Source organism: Neolamprologus brichardi, chromosome 13 (assembly GCF_056152115.1).
Source record: "Neolamprologus brichardi isolate AB-2024 chromosome 13, ASM5615211v1, whole genome shotgun sequence".
Taxonomy (NCBI): Eukaryota; Metazoa; Chordata; class Actinopteri; order Cichliformes; family Cichlidae; genus Neolamprologus; species Neolamprologus brichardi.
This window is the reverse complement of record NC_142116.1, coordinates 16700858-16725258: the sequence shown is the minus strand read 5'-3', so window position 1 is coordinate 16725258 and position 24401 is coordinate 16700858. Positions and strand designations below refer to the sequence as shown.

General features: G+C 42.0%; 2 protein-coding genes and 1 non-coding gene across 6 annotated transcripts; all 3 read right to left on the bottom strand.

Moving 5' to 3' along the window:
- Window positions 1-364: 364 nt before the first annotated feature.
- On the bottom strand, window positions 365-11639 carry oga (O-GlcNAcase). 4 transcript variants are annotated; one of them, XM_035915421.2, is made up of 19 exons: window positions 11122-11639; window positions 10640-10691; window positions 10449-10546; window positions 10201-10331; window positions 9932-10103; window positions 9737-9835; window positions 9351-9635; window positions 8480-8638; window positions 8184-8374; window positions 7691-7966; window positions 7399-7602; window positions 6768-6942; window positions 5233-5286; window positions 3780-3865; window positions 2573-2677; window positions 1668-1759; window positions 1392-1584; window positions 1135-1294; window positions 365-855 (listed from the first exon to the last, which is right to left on the bottom strand). In XM_035915421.2, exons 1-19 carry the CDS (start codon window positions 11285-11287, stop codon window positions 719-721), a joined length of 2835 nt encoding a protein of 944 aa, XP_035771314.2. In that variant the 5' UTR covers window positions 11288-11639; the 3' UTR covers window positions 365-718. The 4 variants fall into 4 exon arrangements, with proteins under 4 accessions (XP_035771314.2, XP_035771315.2, XP_006808030.2 ...); XM_035915422.2 differs by having other exon boundaries at window positions 7706-7966; XM_006807967.3 differs by lacking the exon at window positions 5233-5286.
- Window positions 11640-13920: 2281 nt separating this feature from the next.
- pprc1 (PPARG related coactivator 1) lies at window positions 13921-23498 on the bottom strand. Its single transcript, XM_006807966.3, has 14 exons — window positions 23389-23498; window positions 21407-21493; window positions 21121-21270; window positions 20885-20959; window positions 18721-20797; window positions 17716-17769; window positions 16859-16919; window positions 16536-16603; window positions 15628-16345; window positions 15346-15534; window positions 15164-15242; window positions 14964-15085; window positions 14495-14646; window positions 13921-14391 (listed from the first exon to the last, which is right to left on the bottom strand). The coding sequence occupies exons 1-14, from the start codon at window positions 23467-23469 to the stop codon at window positions 14291-14293; spliced, it is 4014 nt and encodes a 1337-aa protein (XP_006808029.2). The 5' UTR covers window positions 23470-23498; the 3' UTR covers window positions 13921-14290.
- Window positions 14731-14870, bottom strand: LOC118455717 (small nucleolar RNA SNORA50). The gene has a single exon (XR_004844245.1). It is a non-coding gene; the product is annotated as a small nucleolar RNA SNORA50 (small nucleolar RNA).
- Window positions 23499-24401: the final 903 nt, after the last annotated feature.

The following is a 24401-nucleotide window of genomic DNA, read 5'->3' as shown; positions in this document are numbered from 1 at the left end:
TTCACCCTTCATGTGTACACACACAGTGCTTCAGATCAATTTTGTCAGAAACACTACCTAAAAGGCATCCATCTCCAAGTATGTGGTGGAGCGACCGAAAATACCATGATGTGAAAACGAAAGGCAAACTCTCAAACAGCATTTCACATCCTGCATAAAGATGTTCCACCTAAGCCAACGACCATTTCTCCATGTCACATCTGGGAAAGCAGGATGTAGCGGTAGTTACGACACTAGATGCAGGCTACCCTCATTTCACAGCTCAGCCTTCACCTTCAGATACAGACGCTGATTTCAGGCATGCGGGTAAAATTCATGTAATGGCCACTGGATTTTTAAAAAAAAAAAAAAAAAAAAAAAAAAAAAAAAAAAAAAAAAGGGAGGTGGGTTAAGAAGGTCTCAAGGAGTCATCTCTTCCTTCCTCTTTCCTTCCTTCCTCCTAGGAAGGAATAGTGGGATCAGAGAAGGGGTTCCACTTGTGTGTTACTGAGTGAAAGAGATTACAGATCACTCCTTGGCCTTTGACGTGCTGAATCCAGTAGAGCCAAAACATCTAAGGGGGGGGCACAGGCATCCACTGTGCTTCCACACAAATCCTAAGAAGAGCCCAGATTGGTAACGTGGTATAAAAATCACCATGAAAGTTTTCTCATGAAGGTAGCAAACACGTTTAAACTATGTCAACTCGCTCTGTCCGTTATTGTTGCAGGATGTTTCTTCAAAGGCTACGGCCCATAATAATGACGTCTTTAGGAAAGCCCTCCATTTTGGCCACTTCAAAGCATCCCAGCTTACTATAGAAGTCCAACATTCGCTTATCAGTCTGTCGAACCTTACAGAACGCGCCGTGGGATCCTGAGAGAGAAAGGACACAGAAAAGAGAACCAAACTTCACTACCCTTGGTTTATTTACATTAAATCTAAAAGGGGTAAAGAAGCCTTTATGATAAAAAACAGTCATCTAGGCTTCTAATCTTGTCGTTTTGGACTTTGGCCTCATGCACACATTACATGTAGATAAGTGAACCTTTGTTTTCCACTTTACTAAAACTTGAAAAATAAACTTAATGAATCAATACTTCTATGGAGTGGTTATGAGGCAGGAGGCTAAAGACACGGTTGGCTGCTACCTACCGTTGGCCTTAAGAGAAGATAACAGACAGCCCATCATGCTTTTGGCCACACTGGGGTCAGTGACTTTGGCGTGAATGTCAACCTTGATGAGAGAGGGAAAGTTGGAGAGGAAAGAGTCCGGCAGACCCTCCTCCTCTTCATGGAAACTCAGTATCATCTTCTACAATAATGAAAGAGTGCTTTAGTAATCTTAATAAAAAGGACGCACAATCATGACGCTCAATATTATGATAGAAAGAAATGGATTATAAGCATACCTCAGCCTCTGTGAGGTCCTTATCACAGTCAGGTTTGTGGTATTTCTCTTGCATGAAGGGAATCCAGCTCAACTTGCATTTCTTGATAAAGGGTTTAACATCTACGGTGCCGAGAGCATAACCACAGATCCCTTCATCATCCTCCAACACAAACCCATAGTCTGAACTTAGTGTCAGGAGACCTCCTACTAACCTGCGAACACAGATTAAAGCCTTAATAAGTCACTGAAGGGGGAAATGTGTTGACTGCAAACAAATGCATGTGCCTTTTCTTACCTGTCTCCTATGAGGTCAGAATCGTCATCAGAGAATGGTACATCCTCCGTGCCTTCACAGTACATCTCTTTACATATTTTATAGACTGCAGTCTGTATAATGAGACCGATAACAGCTGTTAATGAAACAGTTGCCTTGACACCAAGTTTAGCAACTTTAACTCTACTTGAATAAGTGGCTCACAAGTTATATGGATTCTGCGAATTACTCAGCTTGCTGTTTACATTAATATTGGTCCAGACTTTTGTAGCGTTTCACTACAATCAATATAAAGACAAAAATCCAATATTTATAATAAATCCCACATTTTTAAATTAAATTTAAACATCCCCTGTGAATGCAATGTTACGTCTCATTTTTTGTTTCATTTGTTTTAATGTGTTCAACGCATGTCGGCCATACGCAGCTTCATGGTCATCAAAATTTGAAAAAAAAAGTGCTGAAGGCCTGGCAAAAACTGCTTATAGGGTGGGGTTTGTTTGCTAGATAATGTAATAAAGACTCAGGAACTAAGTAAGTGACGAAATACAAAATATGGTCACATATTTGTTAGAAGGGATTTTCCAGAAGTAAATCAATTTCATACAAAACATGTGGATGCCCAAGACAGACATGTTGCAACTTCATTATTTTGTCACATCACACTTATGAGAAATGAGGGGAAGATGACAGGATACTTATACGAATATCTGAGGTCTGGTGACAAACTGTTTTGTGACATTTATCAAGCAAACCTAGTCAATTAACAAGTAAACGTGCCAAACCTAAAGAAATTCCTTCAAGACATTCCAGCTTTTTATGGTAACACTAAGACAATTTTGCCGTGCTTGACAACTGTTATAAAAAGGACTACAGGAGTGTGGCTTAACTAAAAAACAAACAAACAAAAACAACAAGTATCTCACCTCATCTTTGGGAAAGTACGGCCTTATGGTATAGATTTTTGAGGTTGGCAATGAAGGTGGAGGTTGGTAGAAAAGATCGTTTGCCCCATCTATTGGCAACAATCGCTGTGGATATCAAAATAAGGAGGGTCAGTTTCACAGGGAAAAGGTGTTGTGCTAGTCTGGCTGACTGCCTCACTGTGTGTTTGCCAAGTTGAACCACTATCAACCCAAAAGGAACTAAAGACAGAAAAGTGCTTTGGAGTCTGAAGACAACTTAAGTATATAAAGTGTTGTTCCTTGTTGACCTGACAGTGGACAACAAGAGCAAACCTCACATCTTTCTCATTTTCGCTAAAGAAACACAGCACCAACTACAAACAGACATTTGCAAACATAACAAAAAGAAAAAAAAAGGCTCGCGTTTTGGTCTGACTAAGGTTTTACTGGCTGAAGGAGATGCTCCTTTCCCTTTTGTAAGGCATCGCAATACTTCGCTGCGCAGGACCCTCCTGTTGAGAAAAATAATGATGCTAGCGCAGAGAGACAGAGAGAACTCCAAGCAACAAAAAACCCAAAACGGGGAATTAAATGATTGCCAACTGAGTCACTCAACAGCATTTTGGTTGCCATTGGGAGTCTGGGCTGGAAACACCACTTTAGACTGGACTGATGTGTTTAATCATGGAGTTCTCTCATCGCGTACGTGCTTGCGTTCTCGCTGGCGCTGCGATGCTTGCGCGTGCGCTTGCAAAGGGCTGGCTTTGAGCGCTGTGCTTTCCTGCAAAGAAATGATATGTCATGAAAATAAAACCTAACCATACTCGCTTGCGCTGCATGCGCCAGGGAAAAGCAGCATCTCCTTCGGCAGTTGCTGAAAGAAACCAAAATTGATCAGAAGCAGCAACACAATCAGAAGATGCCACGCCAAACACTGGCTTTCAGTTTGTTTGCCTTTTTCCCCTCCCAGGATGGAATTCAGGTCACCCACTCCCCTCACACATACTGCCAATATCCCAAAGTAATGCCAGGGCACAAACATATTTGGAGATCAAGTGGAGGGGATGGAGCCTGGATGTCGTGAGCATAACTCACTGCAATCAGCTCACCTTTGACAGACCAAACCCCTTCATACCTACGCACATAATACCATCGTCGTCTTTGCTCACAGCACTCTTTTTTTCTCTTTTTTTCCATTTGATTGCTGTAAATTCGGTGCATTAGATACCTGGAACTCTCCTGCTAGACCTCCCCTAAAGGCCCATGGCTCTTGGTCTCCTCTAAGGAACTGTGCTGAGGACTGACTACGACACCCTGTTAGGAGCAGAGCCAAGCGGACATTGTTACCACAGGATGGGGCTCTCTGATACAGATGAAGGGAGTGGGGAGATGAGAATGAAGGGGGTCATATGTATCTAATAGCAAAATATTGATGAATTTTTATTTATTTTTATTTTTTTTAAATCATTAAAACATAAAAAAAGGACCCAATTTGGAATTATATGTAGAGAATATATTTTACAATCAAATGGGGCTCAAGCATCTAAAGCTTATATATGGTAGAAGGAATCTGGTGCAAGATGCACATTACTTTTACAAAAAACTGCTCTGCACCTTTGTAAATGCAAAACGTTACCCAAAAGCTCCATGTGACATGGTGTCCACGTGGCAAGTTATTTGATGCAGGTCTTTCATTTTCAGTGTTTCAGGAGGGTAATTCTCATTTGAGAAGCTGACAGACTTCATGACCAATACAGAGAGAGGGGGGGGGTGTAAAAAACATAAAATCTGTCTATGGGCTACCAAAGTAAGCTTTAGCTGCCGTCACCCCACTGATATTAGCACCTTGTGTGAAGTCACATTCTCATTTTATCTGCCTTGTCACATGATGGGGTAGCACAAGTCATTAAAAACCAGGAAGACGAGAGGCAGCATGACCAGCATTTCCAGACTTAAAGGACCTCTCAGCTTATTATTAAAACCCAATCAATATAAAGACAAATGAGCAAGCTTCTGATTCAAGTCACTAATAAAAACCAATCCCTGGTTGACAAGAAGCCCTGTCATGTGACCAGACAAATGCAGCGCGCGTGCAGGACACCTAACAGTGCTTTACATGTGAATCTCTCCCTGATACCTAAAACATTTCCTTTGATGAACTGACAACACAGCATACAGATGCAGCCACAGGAAGGAACTGGGAACCTGGATATCCAGATTAAAAACCACAAAGGGTACCGCAAAAGACTAGCCGATTATGTAGTGCAACTGCACCGATCCAGCACTGTGACATTTATGCAGAATAACATGGAACATTTGTTCTTTTGTCTTTCTGCCCCCCTTTTTTAGGGTGAGTCCACTCAGAAATATTACATATTAAATATAAATAAAACCAAGTGTAAGGTCCCTTGAGTGAGTGCATCTGGCTGGTCTGAGCCAATTCTACAGGCCTACTGACAGAAACAAAAAAAACAAGTTAGAGAGATGCTGCCAAAGAGAAATTTGGGAGTTAACACTTAGTATTCAGACTTTAAAATCGCTGCGCAAAATGTGACTTCATCCAGAGGGCAGCTTGCTTTCCTCCAAATCATTCCTTTACTTTTAAATTTTTAGCTTTAAAATAAAACTACAAAGATCAATTTAATACATGAACATAAGAGACAACGCCTGCATGTGCATACATCGGCCACTGTCGATCCAATAGCAGTAGAAACTTGTACTGTGGATTCTTCCATCTGTACATAGTGAAGGGAGAAAACAGTAGAAAATAGTTATTAGTAAGTGTTCTCAGTGCAATAACCAGGGAGGTTGTGACTAAGTGCCGGCTGCACAGCTTCCACTTGGGGGGGAAAATATGGGGACTGATGAAATGAATACTAATAGCAAAAGCAGAAGTCAATATTTGGGAACTTCGTGCAGGTAACTATATTTATGGGGCTTTAACTTCTTTGGTGAGGCTTGAGCGTTTAAGACCATTTACTGAAGCATCAAGCCAGCAGTGTGGACTTTTAATGTGGATTTGCCAGTGTGGGTATGCTGCCTGCTGTGTACTGTGGGCCAGAGACCTCAGCTTTACCATATAGCCGGACAGGACAGAAACCTGTGAATGAAACTGGGTTACAGGGAGTAACCTACAGGCCATGCTGGTGCTTCAGACTAACAAACAAACACTCCATGAAAAGATGGAGATGTCATGAGAAGACTCCATGTCACTCATGCTGTATCACAGGACATCACCTGAAAGAGTAATTTAAGATAGAGAGAGATGAAAGTGGGAGGGAAAGAAAGAATATCCTCTTTTACAATGTGATGCATTCTCCTCTGATACAGAGTGAGCACATGATTCAGTAGCTTAAAAATCCAACAACCTCATAGTAGAGATTACTCAGTGAGGCAAAAGTGTAAGACTTCTTGTAATATATGCATGTGATTCATATTAAGGACAATTTAGATATTTCTGATTCCTTGTTTATGCACCAGAATGGCCTTCCACAGTGAGTCAGTCAACTTGCTCTCCAAGCTCGCGTGCGCGCTAGGGCATGGAGGAAGGGAGGGGGGTTGGGATTTCCCCTGTGCCCATCCCCACAGACGGAGAAATGGAAGCAAGTGTCTGTGTGGGAACGCAGCAGTGATGTTACTGGATACACAGCAAGCAGCAGTAACCCTGCTGGGACATTTTCTCCACAGATACTCAGTTTAGACAAACATGGAGCAAATTGTTGTGGAATAAAAGGGAGCACAGCAGCAGTGCAAGCAGCATTCAGTCAGATTAGAAAAAAGAAGAAAAAAAAAAATCAACAAATTAAAGAGCAATTAATAGATTTATATCCATTTAAATGTGATGCATTTGACCTAACCCATTTCTAAACTAATCAAATAACCTGCTACCAATTTCAGCTGGGGATATTTGCCAGAAACTAACCCTACATTAACTGATGCAGAAGATTATAAATATTACTGTTATTCAAATTGTTGTCTCATATCATTCTTAAAATAACATAGTCCAGGTCTAGAATGGAAACCATGCAGCTAAATGATCCATCATTACACCGTTTGTTCTTTCATTATTATAATTTTTTTTTTTAAATGATGTGCTTTAGTAATTTGTATGCAACTGTGTTCCTGAGAATGGTAAAGGATTACAACACTTGAATGGACTCTACGCTAAACTACTGCTCTCTAACAATAAGGACCCCGTGGTTCCCCTTATACATACCGAGCCACTGGACAAAAGACTTGACCATAGAAATGATGCTCTTGATGTCCCAGAGGTAAGGGTAGAGGTCATACAGGATGGTGCGGTTAGCTGTATTAGATAGCCGTGTGAACATCTGGATGACTGAGCAGCACATCTCCTCAAACTTTTCTGCCCGTGACTGCCATTCGGTCACCTGTGTTCAACACAGTGTTTGAAAAAGATAAATACTGGTGGAAAAGGCAAGCATCAAACCACTTCAGAGTTGTGGTAGCAGGAAGACAAGAAAAAAATAAAATAAAAAAAGCACTCGTCACTTATGACATCATATCATATACAAGTGTCCCAATAGGCCATGAGTGTTGAAATTATTTACAACTGTACTTTTCCACTGTGACATGTAACTAAAAGCAAAACAAGCTGCATAGAAAGGGAAGCCATAGTTTACACAAAAAGCACAGCACTAAACTGTAGTGCAAGCACACCATTTGCTGTCATAACCACACCACCCAATGGGCACTATGGGTACTACACAGCCACCATTTTGTTTTCTGCACCATGAACAGCGTGGTTAGTTGATAACAGACTAGCCATCTAATGGACCTCCTTCTCTGAACACACGCCATGTGCAAGTTTCAGTAAAATCACCCACCTTTTCAGATTCTCTCCTCTTGCAGTTGACACTAACGACACTGCTGTTGGCTCTTAGCCAGTTGAACTCCTTTAACATTTGCATGGCCTTGGGTCCATGTTCATAAGGCAGATAAAAGAGCTCTGCCAGCAAGCACAGGTCCTCCAGGGTAAGAGGCTCTGCTGTGAACAGCGCCTTTTCGTTGGGCCCTGGTACAAACACTTCCTGTGGACCCAAATCAGCAATGAGACTTTGCAAGCATTTTAATTTGGTTTTTGCCTTCAAATGCAGATATAAAGGAGAAATGACTCACTAATGTTTGCAGCACCTGTTTGAGCTGATCATCTGTCTGCATAGGGGCGATATCACTACCAGAGTCCTCTTGAATTGACTCCTCAGGGGATTTGGACTCTGCCAGACTCTCTTTGTCTGTATCCATAGGTTTGAGGTCCTCGGCCATCTTGTCAGCTAAAATAGGACCTGCATGCTTCTCTTCTGGGTCGACTTCGGCTTCTGGCTCTGCCTCATCTTGCTTCTCAACCACCATCTCCATGGGCTCCTCATCTGAATCCTTCTTTTCCACCTCCACCTGCACATGCCCAGTAAAAAGTTAAAGTACCTGTAGATAGTCTGGTATAATCCTCTGTCTGGATTGTACGAGACTATAAAGAGAGGACAAATACTTTAATCAATGACCCAATGGTTCTTTTATTGGGTGATGAGCTGGATGAACAGAAAACTCGATTGCTAAAAGTACTCGTTAAGGTCACACAAGTGCTACAACTGTGTCATAATGCAAACTCCACCTCCTCTTCCTCCTGAGGTCTTTTTGCCAAAGGAAGTGAGATTGGATCCAGGCACAGAGGAGGCATTGCTGGAGACATGATGGGCTGCTGGAACACAGTTGTGACCGTTGTTGAGGAGCAAAGAGAGGGAGCGGTCATGGATGACACATCTATGCCCGTGCCTTTGGCACCACTCTGAGGCACCTGCCGGCCTGTGAGAACAGAGTGTCAGTGCATACGGCATGGTTTTTAGGCATTTCAGGTGATGCTGCTAAAAACTCTATTAACAAAAAAAAAAAAAGGAAGATTAAACTTACTGTTGTATTGGTGAGGCACACCAAACTCCCCAAGCCATTCTGTGAGAGCCAGTTTTAGAGCAAGTTGTGGGCTATAGAGCATGTCTGTCTCAAGTTCTTCATCACTGCCTTCATTCTCCAACTTAATCTGGATAGAAACGGTGCTGTCCTCACCATCAGCTGGTAAAGGGGCAAGGTGGGGAGAAAAAAAGCAGAGAAGTACATCCATTAATAATCTGGATTTCAGTGCAAGATGACAGTAACTTCATAATGAGAGATTATACTGCATCAACATAAAATAAGTATTACACTGATAATGACACTTTTGGAAACTTTAAAATCCTTGTAACTAAAGATTGTGTACCAACCCATGACTTCAGACTTTGATATGAGGAGCTGAGGCCTAAACTTAATGAAAGGCGTTTAAGAAATCCAATGCTCAGGATTCTTTTCACTCCATGTGTGCTTGTATAAGCATTACTTAGCTTAAATAGATGTACAGTATATTAAAACCAGACTTCAGAAATGTTTTCCTAGTTTTGATAAACCTTACATCAGGTGTTACATTTCCCCAGCTAACTATAAGTACACCCCCACCCAAATTTTCAAAACCCTATGTGTTTTATTTTTGTTAAATTACCCCTTTGCCTCAAAAGGCATAAAGGGTTTTGATAAAATTATTTGATACTGATCTTCATTTTTCCCCTCCTTCCTTATTGCTTAACGAAGTACATTTTATTCTCTCTAGCACATCTAGGGTGAGTCTTGTGGTATCTGTTATTAGGCATTTTACCCACTCATTTCAAGCTGGATCTTTTCTGTCTGTGGTATGCTTTGAAATTTGCAGAATAACTAAACAAACAAACAAAAGAAATAAGTCTCTGTTGCTTACTCATGACCACATCCTTGCGCACACCGTTCATATTAGACTTGTACCAGGTAGCCAAAGTGTGGATTGCTACAAAGTTGGATTCAAACTCGCAGTTTGGATTGGTGAGGACTCCCTTCAGTCTGGGGATGAGCTCTGTGGAGCGGCCCTTGTAGGGACCCAAGAAAAGTCTCTTCTGGTCATAATCATTGGCATGAATATTGTCCCAGATTACTGGGGCTCTTCTCAGGATTTTTGACACCTCTTCAATAGACTCCACTGTGATGTCTTTGGAAACCACTTTGGGGCCTACAGAAAAGTCAACATATCCAAATAATTATTCTTTTTAAGTCTTCAACATAGACATGTATGAATAGGTTTGCAATTTCAAGGGAAGCTATTAGACTTGCCTGTCCATAGCACATCAATGCCAGGCAGAAGCTTCTCTCCTACTGTGTGGAGGTAGGGGGACTGAGGAACACTTGGGTAGCAAAATGTTCCACAGTACTCTGAATTTGACGGTGAGAAAAATAAGTGAGCAAGTAGAGCAAACACACACAAAATGAGCAAATAAGGCAGGTACAAAAACAAGGAAAACAAGTTACCTGTGGGACAGAAGAGAAAGGTTTCAGGCTCCCCAAGATATTGGTAGATTTCATTGGTGATAGAAACCTGAGCGTGTGCAAAAGAACTGAACACTTCTTTATCAGCAGGGCACATGTTGTGGTCAATATCATCAAAAAGTAAGGCAAAGGACTTGCAGCCAAAGTGTGAAACCTGAAAGGGAAGAAATGACATAGTAAAATACAGAAAACTGCTGTAGATATCCATCAAGAAGGATTTTAATGCGTTCTTCATAAAAATGCTGCAATACCTGATCAAGTTTCCTCTTGAGTGCAGAAACCTCTTTCTGGTTGGAGAAGGTAATATCTAATCCAGGGGAAATGGCATAGATGAACTCTATCCCATGCTCATTAGCAGCACCAATTAACGTCATGAGTTGCTCTAGGAGAAAAACAAAAGTGTAAATTATTGTGCATTTATAATTAATATGCAATTGGCTCACTTTAAAAGTATCATACAATCATTCCCCTTCTCCCCAAAGACATTCTTGGTAATCACCTGCTTCCTCCACTGAATACAGCTCCCTCCAGAACATTCTGTGTTTGCAGTCATCTTTGGGTGCATAAAGGTATGTATTCAGTCCCCATTTCTGCTGCCTGTGAAAATCATTTTTTCAGACTCATTAAAACAATCCGAGTTACCCTGCTATATAATGCTGTCAACATGCAGTCTTAAATGAGCTACAGTACCTCCTGAACAGCTCTTTCCTCTGTTCCATTGTCCATGGCCGCCCATAAAAGCCTGCGTTAGAAAACATGACATTCAGTTTCCACGCACCCTGCAGTCCTGATGTGCGTTTCCTGCATGCACAGCGAGCTGCTTAGCCGCTTCGACAATTTGCCCCTTGGTGCAGACGTGCTTGAATGTGCTTAATACTGATCTTCTGAATTACTCAGGAATGTGCCCAAATAAAGACGTCCCTTTTAAATTCATGAAGTGTAGCACTGTGTTCATTATGTACAGTCAGACAGCGGAATTACTGCAGCATTTCGACGCCTAGCTTCTGATGCGATTAACTAGATCGTGTTGTATATATACGTAAGCCTATGAAATTTTAAAAGGGTAATTTTTTTTTATTAAGCAGCATATTTGCATTTTAAGATACAAATTTATCATTTATTTATATATGTGACGATACCAAACTACATACATAATCTTTCTCCAACATTACCTTCCACGACTCCGCTTATAAATTTTCTGAGGCCCGTCGTTTCGACTCCGATCACAGTCTCTTCCACCGGGCCAGGGGCCTCTGCACAAGACTCTCCGGAGACTGGGCTGGGGCTCGGCTCACCATCCACTTGAGGAGTCTCTAACGTATTTTCTTTTTGAACCATTTTTCGAGGTTTCGCTCGATACAAAAGTCACGAAATTTTGCGAAGAACCCAGGGAATATTTTCAAATGTAGGTCAGCAGGCGAATGCTGCCAGGCAAACCTGGTGGAAATAAACCGCGTCACTCTGAGCCCAATGTTAGCTAACGCAAGGAATCTATCAAGTTTTTCGAAACAAAAACCCCGACCGGTTTTACAAGCTGTGATATAAATTACTATCAGGTGGTACAAATCATCATTTAGTTTGGCTAATATGTAAACAAAAACCAAACACTCGCTCGTGGCTGTCCGTGCATTTTCTCTTCTTTATGGGTGGATTTAACCTACTTTACGTCGTTTCTTCCTGTTTACACCAAGTGCGCATGCTCACGAGACCAGTTCAAACCAGTCACAACTAGATGTACGTGACAAAACACCGCAAAGATTTTACACAGTTAAAGAGATAGCCTACACCTCAGCTCACGGCATGATTGAATAAGCCTCCTTTGTACATTTGTACACACCAGTTGTGGGCAAAATGTACATCAAAATTATAACGACATCCGTTTTTTACGCAATAAACTTAATAGTAGTCAGATATGTAGCAATAATGATGGTAAATATGATAATGATAATGATAATGATTTATGCGTGATTACCCACAACATCATCAATCTCTCTCATTTATCAATGAGCGGGGATACAAAGTGTGCACGTATTTATCAAATACACAAGAGGGTGGCAATTATTCGCTCTGTTGGTCGGCTGCGTTGAACATCTCGCCGGCTGTGTAATATCTTGAAATTCCAGCCCATATTAGGAATGCAGCTAAGCTCCAACACCACTTTCAAACAGAGGGGAGGTGCTGCTCATCTGTTTATGATCTGTGTCAGCAAAATGCACATGCTTTGTTCCAAATCGTCAAGATAATCCAGTTATACTTTTGCACAGTACACAGCGTGCTTTACTACAATGACTACAAAACAGGGTTGCGAGTTTTTACAATATTCAGGGGGTGAGTCCAAAGATTAGGTCAACTAGTCAGGACAAAAAATAAATTCAATGGCCCTGAATAGATTTGTACAGGTTTTTTTTTACACAGTCTTTGATGCTAGCCAAGAAAAGTTAATGAAAGAATTGCATAAAGAATAGAAAAAGAGTATCAAAAGGAATATAACAAATGATTAAAATAGTGGATAGCTGTCAAATCAAGATCCCTATGTTAAATTAGAAGCAACACTCTCCTATCAGCATTTATAATAAATAGCAATAAAACAAATAAGTAGCTAACAATAAACAAATCTAAAAATGCCAACTATACACATATTAACGCTTTATACAGATGTGCAAGGTTGCTTTGAGGTATTGCACTTGTCTTGTGTGGTGGTGGTGTTTATGTGTGAGAGGTGCTGATGTGTGTGTTCAGTACAGCTGATGGCTTGTGGAAAAAAACTGTTCCAGAGTGTGTTAGTCCTGGTTTGGCTGGACCTGTAGCATCTCCCTGAGGGCAGTGGTCAAACAGGTGGATGTAGGATGGGTGGAGTCTCTGCAGTAGTTAAATGCATATTTTGAAGACCTTAGTGCGATATTATCCTAATAAAGCACTTTGCTCTCAGGCTGCAGGCCTACATGTGGTTCCTGGAGTTTCTAAAAGTAGAACAGGAGGCACAGCGTTCAGCTATGGAAGCTCATTTCCACCACTGAAGAAAAATTTCCATCCGTAGTCAAGATTTCAGGTTATCGCATTAGTTTGACTTACTCCGTTCTCTGTGAAAATAACTTGATATTTGAAGTAAGTTAGTTGAAATTTGGAATTATGGATCGGGTTCAAAGTATTACGTTTTGTTTCAGTGGTGGAAACAAGTTTTCATATTTAGCTATCATGCCCCGCTCCAGTGGAATCAGCTCCCAGTTCAGATTTAGGAGGCAGACACCCTCTGTATCCTTTAAATGTGGCTTAAAACCTTTGTTTTTGATAAAGCTTATAGTTTGGGCTGGATCAGGTTAGGGTGCCATAGGCTTAGTATGCTGTAGCCCTTGCTGTGATGCACTGTCACAGCACTTCGTGACAGTGCAGACTCATTAAATTGTTTGGGTTCTCTCCCCAATACAGTAAGATCTTTAACTTATGGTATAAAGTGACCTAAAAATGTAACTGAATGGAAAACTTTGCAACACACACATTAAAAATATGACAAAATCCATGCAACAGGCTTGTGGCAGTGTGACACCTAATATTAAACATGGCTCTTTTTCATTGGGGTTGTGCAGAAAGCTATGACAGGGAGAGAATTTCACCTTTTTACAAAACACAATGATTACCACAGCAGGAAATGCTGGTTAAATCTCAAGTTTAACCAATGACATTAATAAGCACATTTAGCTGAACAGTTCTGGGGTTCTTTCATTTAGTATACCAGCCCACTGGGACGCTTAGCAGAAATGAGCCACTGCTATAGTACTCAACTCTTTTCTTCTTCAGAATTACAAACCTTGAAGTAATGAATTCACTCGGACCCTGAAACCAAAGCACCAAGTCTGAACCATCACATATTCCATGAAATTAACAATTACATCACAGACAAATTATAAATTAAAATTAAATTAAAAACAGTGAGAAAAAAAAAAGGAAGAAAACTGTTTTTATTTTTATTTTATTTTTCTTTTATTGAGGTCTGTAATACATTACAATGTAATACATCTTCCTCCCAATAATTAGGGAGCGCCATTCTACTTATTCCACCCTTTTAAAAACAATTCCCTCTCCATAAAATTCAAGTTCAATTGTACATTTAAATAAACTTTTTAAAAAATTATTGTTGTATTTATTCAATTTTTTTGCCTCCTTTTGCTTTTTTCATTATAAATCTTCACTTCAATAGAAGGTGTTAGCTTGCAGAAACAACATTACAAAAAGAACAAAAAACAAATCCCTAATGCAACAGCTAAACTGTAAACAGTGTTGCAGGTGAGGAGCCATCGTCAGCTCTGAGGTAAATATCTGCTGCGTCCTGCTGCAGGCCTCCTGTTACCTCTTCTGATTCTGCTGGGCCTGCCTCAGTAAAGTGTCGAAGTCTAGTGCATGATACTTGCCTTTTGCAGGCGTTGGCTCGTACTCTCGACTCGAATCTGAAATGATTATAGAGACGGAATTGCATTAAAAATAAGAAGAGGAAAAAAATCAAAGAGTTACGCAGAAACTTTTTTTGCATCTGGAAATTTAAAAGCATACCTAAGTCGGCATAGTTGCTCTGGCAGAACTGTCTCCTTCCACCGAAACAGAGATCAAACGGCAACTCGTCAGGCTTGCGCAGTTTACTTCCATTCTCAATCGCTGTGAAAGCATCCCTGGTGTTGTAATAAGTCACAAAGCCGTAGTTGTCCCTGTGGCAGATGACCAAAAGTTTAACTCCTCCTCATTTTTAGTTTGAGCAGAGAGGGCAGCAACAGGACTCGCACATAGCTTCAAGATGTAACTTGCTTTTAAAAGAGCCACCTGGTGGTGATGCCAGGAAGCTCCAGTTATGAACAAGCCTGAATTTGCTTTAGCACTGTAGCTTGGCCTAAGAGGTCATAGACAAGACCAAGAAGGTTCAAAGACAGTGCAGCTTTCTCATTTATAAAACCTTCCCAAAAGCTCTATGCTAAGAAAAAGTGGTGACGTAAGATGTTTGCATGTATAATACGAGGAGCTTACTTACCCATGGTCTCTAAAGTGCAGGGTACATTCTTCAATCTCGCCAAAATAGGAGAAGCGCTCTTTTAGTTCTTTTTGGGTCATCGTTCCCCGGATTTTACCAACGTAAACAACGCGGCGCTCCTCCTGGAAGAGAGTCCATCAGTTTTACATCATAACTACTGGAATCATTTCACTTAATTATACCTAGAATAATTAACTTACAATGGCTTTCTCCTTGCGTCTCTTCACCTCTTCCGCATTTGGCTTTGGAGCATGACCATAGCTGGGCCGATATGAGGGACTGAAGAAGAAAAGTTGAAGCCTTTACTCGTCATTTCAAGGTTTCTCAAAGTATATGTAGGGCACAAATGAAACAGCTACCAAGAGAAGTCACAGTACTGTACCTGTACAAACGTCTGCCTTTACTCCACTGATCCCGTCTTTGAGGGGACCGAGATCGTGATCTGGAGCGACTCCAAGAGCCAGAACGAGAAGATGAATAGGAATACCTTCTCCTTCTGGGAGGAGAGCGGGACACAGAAGGCCGATAGGAGGAATGGGATGAGGAGCTGGAACTGCTCTGGTGACGATACCTAAAAATCAAAAAGAAGGAAAAGAGAAATCATTACCCATCAGTGAAGAGGTTTAATGCATCTGAATCAAACACTTTTTGCAAAGGGACAAACCTTTTCTTTGTTGGAGAGTGTGATCTAGACCGAGATCTAGAAGAATCGGAGTCTGACTCTGAACAGCTGGACATTGGACTGGGAGAATGATGTGATCTTTTTCTAGACCGGCCTCTGGTCCTCTCTTCAGGACTACATCTGGGGCTGGGTGTGCGAGAAGCAGCATGGCGACGGTACGACCTTCCCAACGGACCTCTCCTCGGGCTCCTTTCCTTCAATTCAGTCTCCGGCCGAGTAGGAGAAGCATCTGGAGTCTCCATAACAGAGCTTTCGTCCAACCTATTTGCCTTGGGCTCCAGGGGCTTTACTGGACAAACTTGTGTTTTGGTTAAAACCGCCTGATTCATGGTAGATTGGAGAGATGATGCCAGGGCAGCTGGGGTTGTTTGTGTAGTGGTTGGAGTATGTTGCCTGATGGGTTTAATGGTGATAAAAGACTGCTGTTTAATATTCCAACGCTTGCCTGGCTCTGCAGTGGGAGTGCCTTTGTTGGGAAGGCAATAGTCATGATCCATGCACGCCAAATCGGGGGCTACAGTGGCAGCAGCGAGCGTGGGTTTGCTACGTGGCATGACTGAGGGCAGAGGCCGAGCTTCTATCTGGATAACTTTGGAGGGGCTCGACTTGGAGGCTTCGGAGGCTTTGCTCTTCCCAAGCAGGGCCACAGCTGCCAGGGGTTTCCACATTTGATGAGGAGGAGTGGCTGGAGGTGTCAGAGCTGAAGCAGAGGGAAATATCATGAGTACTTCAGACTTCTGTATACACTGACATAAACGAAGCATTTGAGAAGACAAAACATCTCTAAATTAAACCTTCAAAGAGGTAAACATCAGTCACTTTTCTTTATAGTATTTAATTATGCAACTTCATGAACTCATGTTTTAGTTCAGGTCAAAATGCTCATTTACCTGTAGTGCTTGAGATGTCACTAGCTTTTACACGTTCCACAACAGACTTCTCTGGAACCAGTTCGACACTGCCGAGCAAGCACAGGCGTATGTTAGTATATCAGCGGTAAACAGCGTAGGTCAAACCTCGGTGGTCTTCAGCCCAGCCCGAGATGGCCCTTAGTGCTGCCAGGCACTGGCAGGATTTGCGGTAGGTCTTGGCATGAGGTGGACTTGGACCACCTCCTCACATACACAATCTGTCACACAAATCAAACGGTTTTCACTCTCACAGACAGTTACTCACTCACACAGAGCAGCGTCAGGGCTGTAGGGTAACTCACCTCGAGTTTCCTACAGCTGCTGCTCTACCAGAGACCTCCGACACACATTGCTCCTCTTTGGCTGAAGGGGGAAGGAATAGAAAAGTTAGTGCATCAGTGCACAAAGTGAGGTTAAAAACTCTCAGTGGAAATGTTTTTAGTACAGGGCTTATTTTCCATAGGACTGGAAATAGTCAGCAGCTACATAAAGCGCATAAAAAAAAAAACCCAAACACTTGACATAAGTCAGGCCTTGTACATCCGCTCAAACAAAGACAGAAGGGCTCGAGTTAAATGGATTTGCAGACGGGGCAGAATTCCAGTAGCTGAGCAGACAAGTGCAGAGCAGCTTCTCTGGCCTCTGCAGCATCCATCTCTCTTAAAGGGGAATGTTACAGTTAAAAACAGAGATGCCCCACTATCTTTGATTTAAACAAAAGGCTTGATTAGAAACACACAAGCTTGGAATTCATCCATTTACCATAGTAACAGACCAACTACAAGGCGGTTCTTGTATGTGATTTGCAAACAAAAGGAAAGTTCATGCATGAACCCCTGTTTAGCACACAGCTTCAGGAGATGTTGAAAGTCTGCCTATCTCCCGAAGTCAATCACAACTCCTACCCACTAATCCACTACTGCTAACCAAAGATGGGGCTGCAAGCTTGCATACTACATTGCACTGTTACAAAACCAGGAAAACTGATCCTCTGACCACATTTAGCTTGGTACTTCACTATGTGACACACTGAGCTACTGGCCTAAACACCCATCTAATTATAATTCAAGGAAGTAAAATAAAACCGAGTGTGCAAAACGTTCAAACGAAACCTCTGAGATGGAGTGGGTACAGAGAAAGCTGAAGCATTATTAATTACCTTGGGTTTCCTCAAACTGCTCCAGTAAACTGGTCAGATCAGCAGCTTCAATACCTGTAAATAAAGGTCATTATGTGATTATAACAGAATGATGCTAGGCAAACTGCTGAGCTTTTCTTTATTTTCTCTCATAGATATACTGCCAGCAATAGTGGATGCTCAAACATGGCCAAAGTTTAAATAATGTCAGCATGTGTACGTAAACCCAAATGATCAGGCTTCAGACACTTAGTTCTACTCGTGGCTCTGAATGAATTCACTGATAATGGACATCATTAATATGGCCATCTCCACCTGGGGTGTGAGCACAGAAGCTCCACCCACCTGCTGTTCAAAGCTGTTGTTTACAAGCAGCAGCCAATCAGAAGAAAGCTGGCTTAAAGGGAGAGTGACCTTGACGATTCAGGAGTTAAAACTGCTCATTTTAAAAATCAGAGTGTGAAAGATTGAACTGAAGCCTACTTTAAGTATTATTTAGAACTGTAGTTAAGCAGAGGCCAAAAACATGGCACTTTAAGTGGGCAAAAAAAGCCCCCCTTAAACTATTACATGTACTATAATGCAGTACACAAAAGCTCCTTTCACAGTAACACTCAAACTGAGCAGAACTACAGCGGTACAGAGAATAGACTGGACACAGAGGACAAAGGCTCAGCTGAAAACGCGACAGCCAGGAAACAGATTATTGTACGTAACAGTCCTGAAGAGCACATCTGGTACGATTTTTAAAGTGACACTGTGCATTTTCCTGCTTTCTAACAGTAGACAATTTATAATCCCTAATATTGGATTCCTGCACATCAGCCTGCCACTGGAGCAGATTAAGCACAGTGAGTTCAAGTCAGCAAAGTTGTGACACTGACAACAGTTTATAGCATATCAGTGAATTACTCTTGTCAAAGAAAGACAATACTTAAAAACAAAAAAGGAAAGAAGGTATGAGAATGTTTCTATTCCTAAAAACAAACTAAAGCTTTTAAAACACAAGTTTAACTTTAAGCTCACCTATTTCACTTGTGAATGCTTCAATCAGCTCCTGTGTGGAGCTCTTTGCTCTTTGGGCTTCCACTGGTGTTGTGGGTGTTTCTTTAGTTTCAGCAACAACTGGTTTTGTTTTTAGACTCTGGGAGTCCGAGAGACTAGCAGCTGGAGTGGAACACAGCTGGGTACCGTCAGCTGTGGATTTGGAGGACTTGCTATCAGATGCAATGGTGTTAATTAAGGAAGTGAGAGCAGTGACCTCAGGCACTTTCTGGGAAACCACAGTGGTCTTCTGGGGGACACTGGGAAGAGATCCGGTAGCAGCAGTGGGTTTTATTTCATCTGTAGTGGTTTTAAGAGTGGTCTTGGTGCGCTCTTCACACTTAGGAGATACAGGCTGAGAGATGGGGACTCCATCTACTCCATCCATCCCTCCTGAAAGAGCAGGAGAACATTTCCCATCTACTGAAGATGCGAGCTGAGTGTTAGGAGCCCCAAAGTTTTTAGGCACATTAGGTTCTGCAGGCTGAGTAGTGATGTTTTGGGGCATGGCTGAATCTTTAACTACATTAGGAACCAGAACAGGATTTTTCTGAGGCAGACTGGGCGTTTCAGGTGTTTGTTGGGGTTTAGGAACTGAAGTAGCAGCTGAAACCTTGCTGGAAGGGGCAACCATGTAGGCAGGTGGAGCCAGCAGTGCCTCGGGGGTCGGTGGTGCACATGGTCCTCTTGGTTGCCATGCAGGTTTGACCTCCTCCACCTCCTTTTTTGCCGGCTGGGTGATGGGACGTCGAGGATCCTTGGGGCTTGGGTTAGGCAGGCAGGGAATAGGGGGAAGCTCTTTGGGAAGCTCTGGGAGGCTAGGCCACTTGGTGCTATTATTGTGTTGCTTTTCCACTGGAGCAGGCCTTTTCTGTTGTCTAAGCCGTCTATACTCCTGTAAACTAAGTGCTTTGGGTTTGGGCTCTGGGACTGTCGGAGCCACGGGAGGGACGGCCTCACTAGCACTCGGCATCACCTCGGGAGTCACAGAGATGGGAGCAGCTGTCTGGATCTCTGAAGACACCGGAGAGAGGGAAACAGGGGGAGCTGCTAATACATTCCCGAGCTCAGTGGGGGCTTGGACTGGCTGTTGTGAAGCTTCACTGGGATCCTGAGAACTCATTGTTGTGGGTGAATAACTGTCTTCACTCTTCCCAGGTTTAGCACTTAACGGCACTGTGTCCTGTCTAGAGGACAGAGATTTAACTTTAGTTTGTTGCACAGTCACTTCACTGATTACTGCTGTAGTGGAGGTCTGAGGTTGAGTTTCAGTTTGGCATAGCTCTTTTTCTTTAGGTTTTACCAGCGATGGAACTTGGGTTGAGGCAGGAGGAACTTTTGGGAGTTTTTGTTTCTTTTCTTCTTTGACAGATTTTCTTTTGGGCTCTTTGGGCAGTTCCTGTGCTGCATTTCTTGCGGTGCCACTCCGAAGGACTCTTCCTTCCACAGGATAAGGATCAGACTGTTGCTTGCATTTCTTTTTCTTTTTCCTCCTGGATGGACTTTTCTCTTTAATTTTTTCCATTTGGCTCTTAATGGTCTTCTCATCTTTTACATCTAAACACACTCCTGTTATTTGTGGGGATGTGATTTTCATGGGTGCCTCGTTGACCGTTACATCGTCTTCATCATCAACAACTATATGCTCCGAACTGTCTTCTGCTTCATCTGAAACTTTCTGCTCTTTTTCTGAAAGCTGCTCTTTAACAGATAGATTCATGTCTGGGATGGCCAGGATGGGTTCTCCATTTTCCCCCCGGTCCACAACCTCAAGCACTATGCCTCCTTCGGGCATAATCTGTTCCCCTGCCTCATTCTCCACACATACCGACAAGCAGTAGGGTTGGATATGTCTGACCAGGTCGCCCAGGCTAATCGAGACACCGTCTTCATTTGTCTGCTCCAAGGTAAGAGGATGTAGGAGGGACAGACTCTCCCAGTCTAGCAGGTCAGCGTCAGGACATGAGTCAGGCCCAACTGGGCTCAGCGTGAGGGAGCCGTCTTCCTCTTCCTCCCCATCACTCCTCTGCATAGAGTTTTTCTGTATCCTAGGGAGGCTCTGAGTATAAATGGGAACATAACTATCCGGTTAAAATCTGCCTACAGTACAAGATTATTTACATTACTATAAATAGGAAGACGCTACCTTTCCAGTTGATAAAGGCCTAGATGGTGCGTCTTTCTCTGTAGGGGAACGTGATAAACCCAGTAATTTCCTGAGCTAGAGAGTGAACAAGAAAAAAATACTGATGTTAACTAGCTAAGAGGTATGTTCAGAGGTTAGCAGAGCGTTCCACTCTCTGTCCTGTGTTCAAAGATCAGATTGGGGAATGTTGAGAGCAGAGATAATTCCAGACACATGTACAACAGCTGGGCACTAACCGGAGACTGTTCCCTGCCCCTTTGACCTGACAGCAGGTCTGAGTCAGGCAGTATGTCAAACGGAGACAGGTTCTCATCTTCTACATTGTCAAGAATCTCTGTCAAGGCTGTTAGCAGCGTGGCTTCATTGTCATCATCTAGGACTTTAGACTATATAAAGGATCAAAACAAACAATTAGGTCAGAGTCTGGGACATTAGATAGTGTAATATACAGAGCTTACAATACTGTATAACTCCTTGAAGTTGATAAAAACGTAATGCTACACAATGTGAAGTTAGTCTTGCCTCTATTGTTGGTGTGTCCTCAAAGAAGGACAGATCTAAGCAGCTTTGAAGGGCCTCCAGAGTTTCTCCGGAGCTCAGCTCATCAGTCTAAAGAGGGGGAGAGCAAACAAATGTCACATCTGAAATAAGCAGTCAAATCAATAACCAACTGTTGCTTTAAAAAGAAACAAACAAACAAACAAACAAACCCATATATGCACAAGTAAAAAAAACCAAAACTTCCACATTCCTCCAAACCTTTCAAGGCGAGGCGCCATTGCAGTGTCACTAATGGACCACTGGGCTGCCTCACCATCACGAGTGGACTTTTGTGTCATTTCAAAAAAACCACATAAAGAACAGTGTGCACAAAAGGTAAACAGAGAAACAGGTCAACAAATCTCCTCCATTCATTTTCATGGCCATGGCTCAAGTGAGGCATTTATAAACAAGAGCCTGAAAAGGAAACCTCAGCGGGCAAAGGAGGGCACACGTTTTTAATTCCAACTTGCGGGAGGAGGAAAAACAAAATAGCAGAGGCTATTCTGTACATAAACACAACTGGATCTGCTTTACAATTAATATAAATGTATGAATTAAAAAAACAAAAGAAAAAAACCCTGAATCATTACTTAAATTATGCACATACTAGTAGCATGTTCTGTGAATACCAAGACAAGTTTGACCAGTGTAACATGTATTAGCATGTGCTTTGATATGATGTTGGCTGACTTGGTGTAAAACTAATCTTCGGGTAATCTTCCAGAACCATAAACATGGCAATAACTTCTACAAACGGGCCCTCCTGTCACTGGAAACATAACCGACAAAATTAACTTAATGTCGCCATGCAGTGGTCTAACAGAGCCCCACGTGTTTCTATCTACACATGCACAAAGCGTGCAGACATGTTTGATCCTCGCCTCACCCCGTCCAACGACAGGCCACCCAAACCCACGTGTTGCACTACAACAAACCAGAAGCAGGGCCTTTAGCTCTTCTTCCACTGCTGGCTTAAATTCATGCGACTAAAAAGCAAAAATCTTCACTTTAATGCACAAATTAACACGTCAACGTGTTAACAAAACCACAGTTCGCGGACTCCGAGGGAACGGCTTGTGAGCTTTAATTCGACGGTCTCTCGTGCGCATGTGTGGAGGAATCCAACATGTGATCCCCCACTAAACCACATGTGTACACAGAGTTAAGTTTGAATGAAAACTTGCATATAACAGCAGTGCCAGTGTGAGTATGAGTACGTACAATATTAAATATAAAACAGCATCATCATCATCCCTGAGTGTTGACACTTTACTGCACAATGATAGCGCAAAGCATGTAAACTACACAGCTAAATTAATAAAGCATCAGATCAACTGTCGAGCAAATAACTCTGTTTACAAAACACGTATTTCAGTGGTTATTATATATACTATATTGTATTAAGTTGAAGGACTGTAAAATAATCGGGCAGGGTTAATGCGATTTTTATTGCCACGTGTGTATCTGTGGATGAAGAGCAAGACTATTGGGTAAAAAGTGCAGCAAATGAGACTAAAAGCGTAATATTGATATCATCTACACAACTGGAGGCAATATCAGGCCAACTACTGATAACACTGCACAACTGTCACGATGATATTTAACCGCTTGTTGGCTTTATGTCAGAGAAAACCTCCCTCATTCACTTAGCCAGCCGGCCAGCCAAGCTACACTGACTCACCAGCTAGCATTACCAAACGTCCATGAATGCAAGCAAATTTAACCAACGAGCATTATTTATCAAAACATGAGACCACGGAGTCATAAAGCTGCAACAATCACTAAATAAGACGCGCCTTTTCAGTGAGTTATAGTTGTTATGCTACAGTTGCATCCACGTGTCACTTTCTCGTGCACAGTACATCCCGTACAGATGAGCACTCTGCCGCCCAAAAGTCACCCAAACACTACTAACAGTGGACCCAGATGCTAGGAAATAAAGAATAAAACATTTTCGTTACCTCGTCTAGTGTATCCAAAGGGAAAAAGTCCATATTGCACGCTGTTAAAGTCTCCTCGCCTGTTCCCCACCGCGCCGCCATCTTGGAGGTCTACTCCCTGCCCAGACTCGTTTCAGAATGAAAAGTAATGAATCAGAGTTGCACGCAGACCGGCTGGAGACACGTGGTGCAGCATTCCCGGCAAAATGACGCAGAGGGGGTCAGGGGTTGGGCGGACACGTTTCTTTGTAGTTCCTGTAGTTCCAAACTAGCTCGCTACCCACGTTTTCAGCCTCATAAATGAATAGTCAGTTGCAACAGATAACAGGTGTAGTCCAAAGTGCTACAATGTCTCTCTTTGCTACAAGAGAGGTTTGGTACTTATGCGTCAAAGATGACGATAGAAATAACAATGCCAAACTGTATTTTTTTTTTTTTTTTTTTTTGGGGGGGGGGGGGAGCTTGTTTTTGCCAGTGAAGAATATCAGGTTATTATCTCAAAATTTCAGCTTACTTACTGTGTATCTTTACATTTTTTGAAATATTACATTGAAATTTTGAGATACTAACCTAAAATGCGGACTTACTGATGCACTGTTGATTCACTATGTGCAGTTTTTAATTACAGCCTAAACAATATGAGTTATGAGACCGATACCAATGCCAATATCTAGTATAATTTAAATATCATATATTGGCCTATATTTTTTTTTCTTTCTGACAGAAGAAACATAAACAGACTTCCCTAAACATTTGTTATGTATGGTTATTTAAAAGCCTGTACTAAGATGTGGTGGTAATGTATTTGTGAATTACTTTGGATGACCTGGTTGTTGTTTGTGCCCTCTGGTGGACACAATATGAAACAACATCGATAATATAGTTGAAGTCTCTCCTTTACTTTTAAAATTTTGATTTATAGGCCAAAGATGGTGGTATATCGGCAGAAAACTATTATTGGCCAATATATCAGTTGTGCTCTAGAATTTATGTTTCAATGGCCATAAGAATGAAGTTAATACAGATTATCCTTC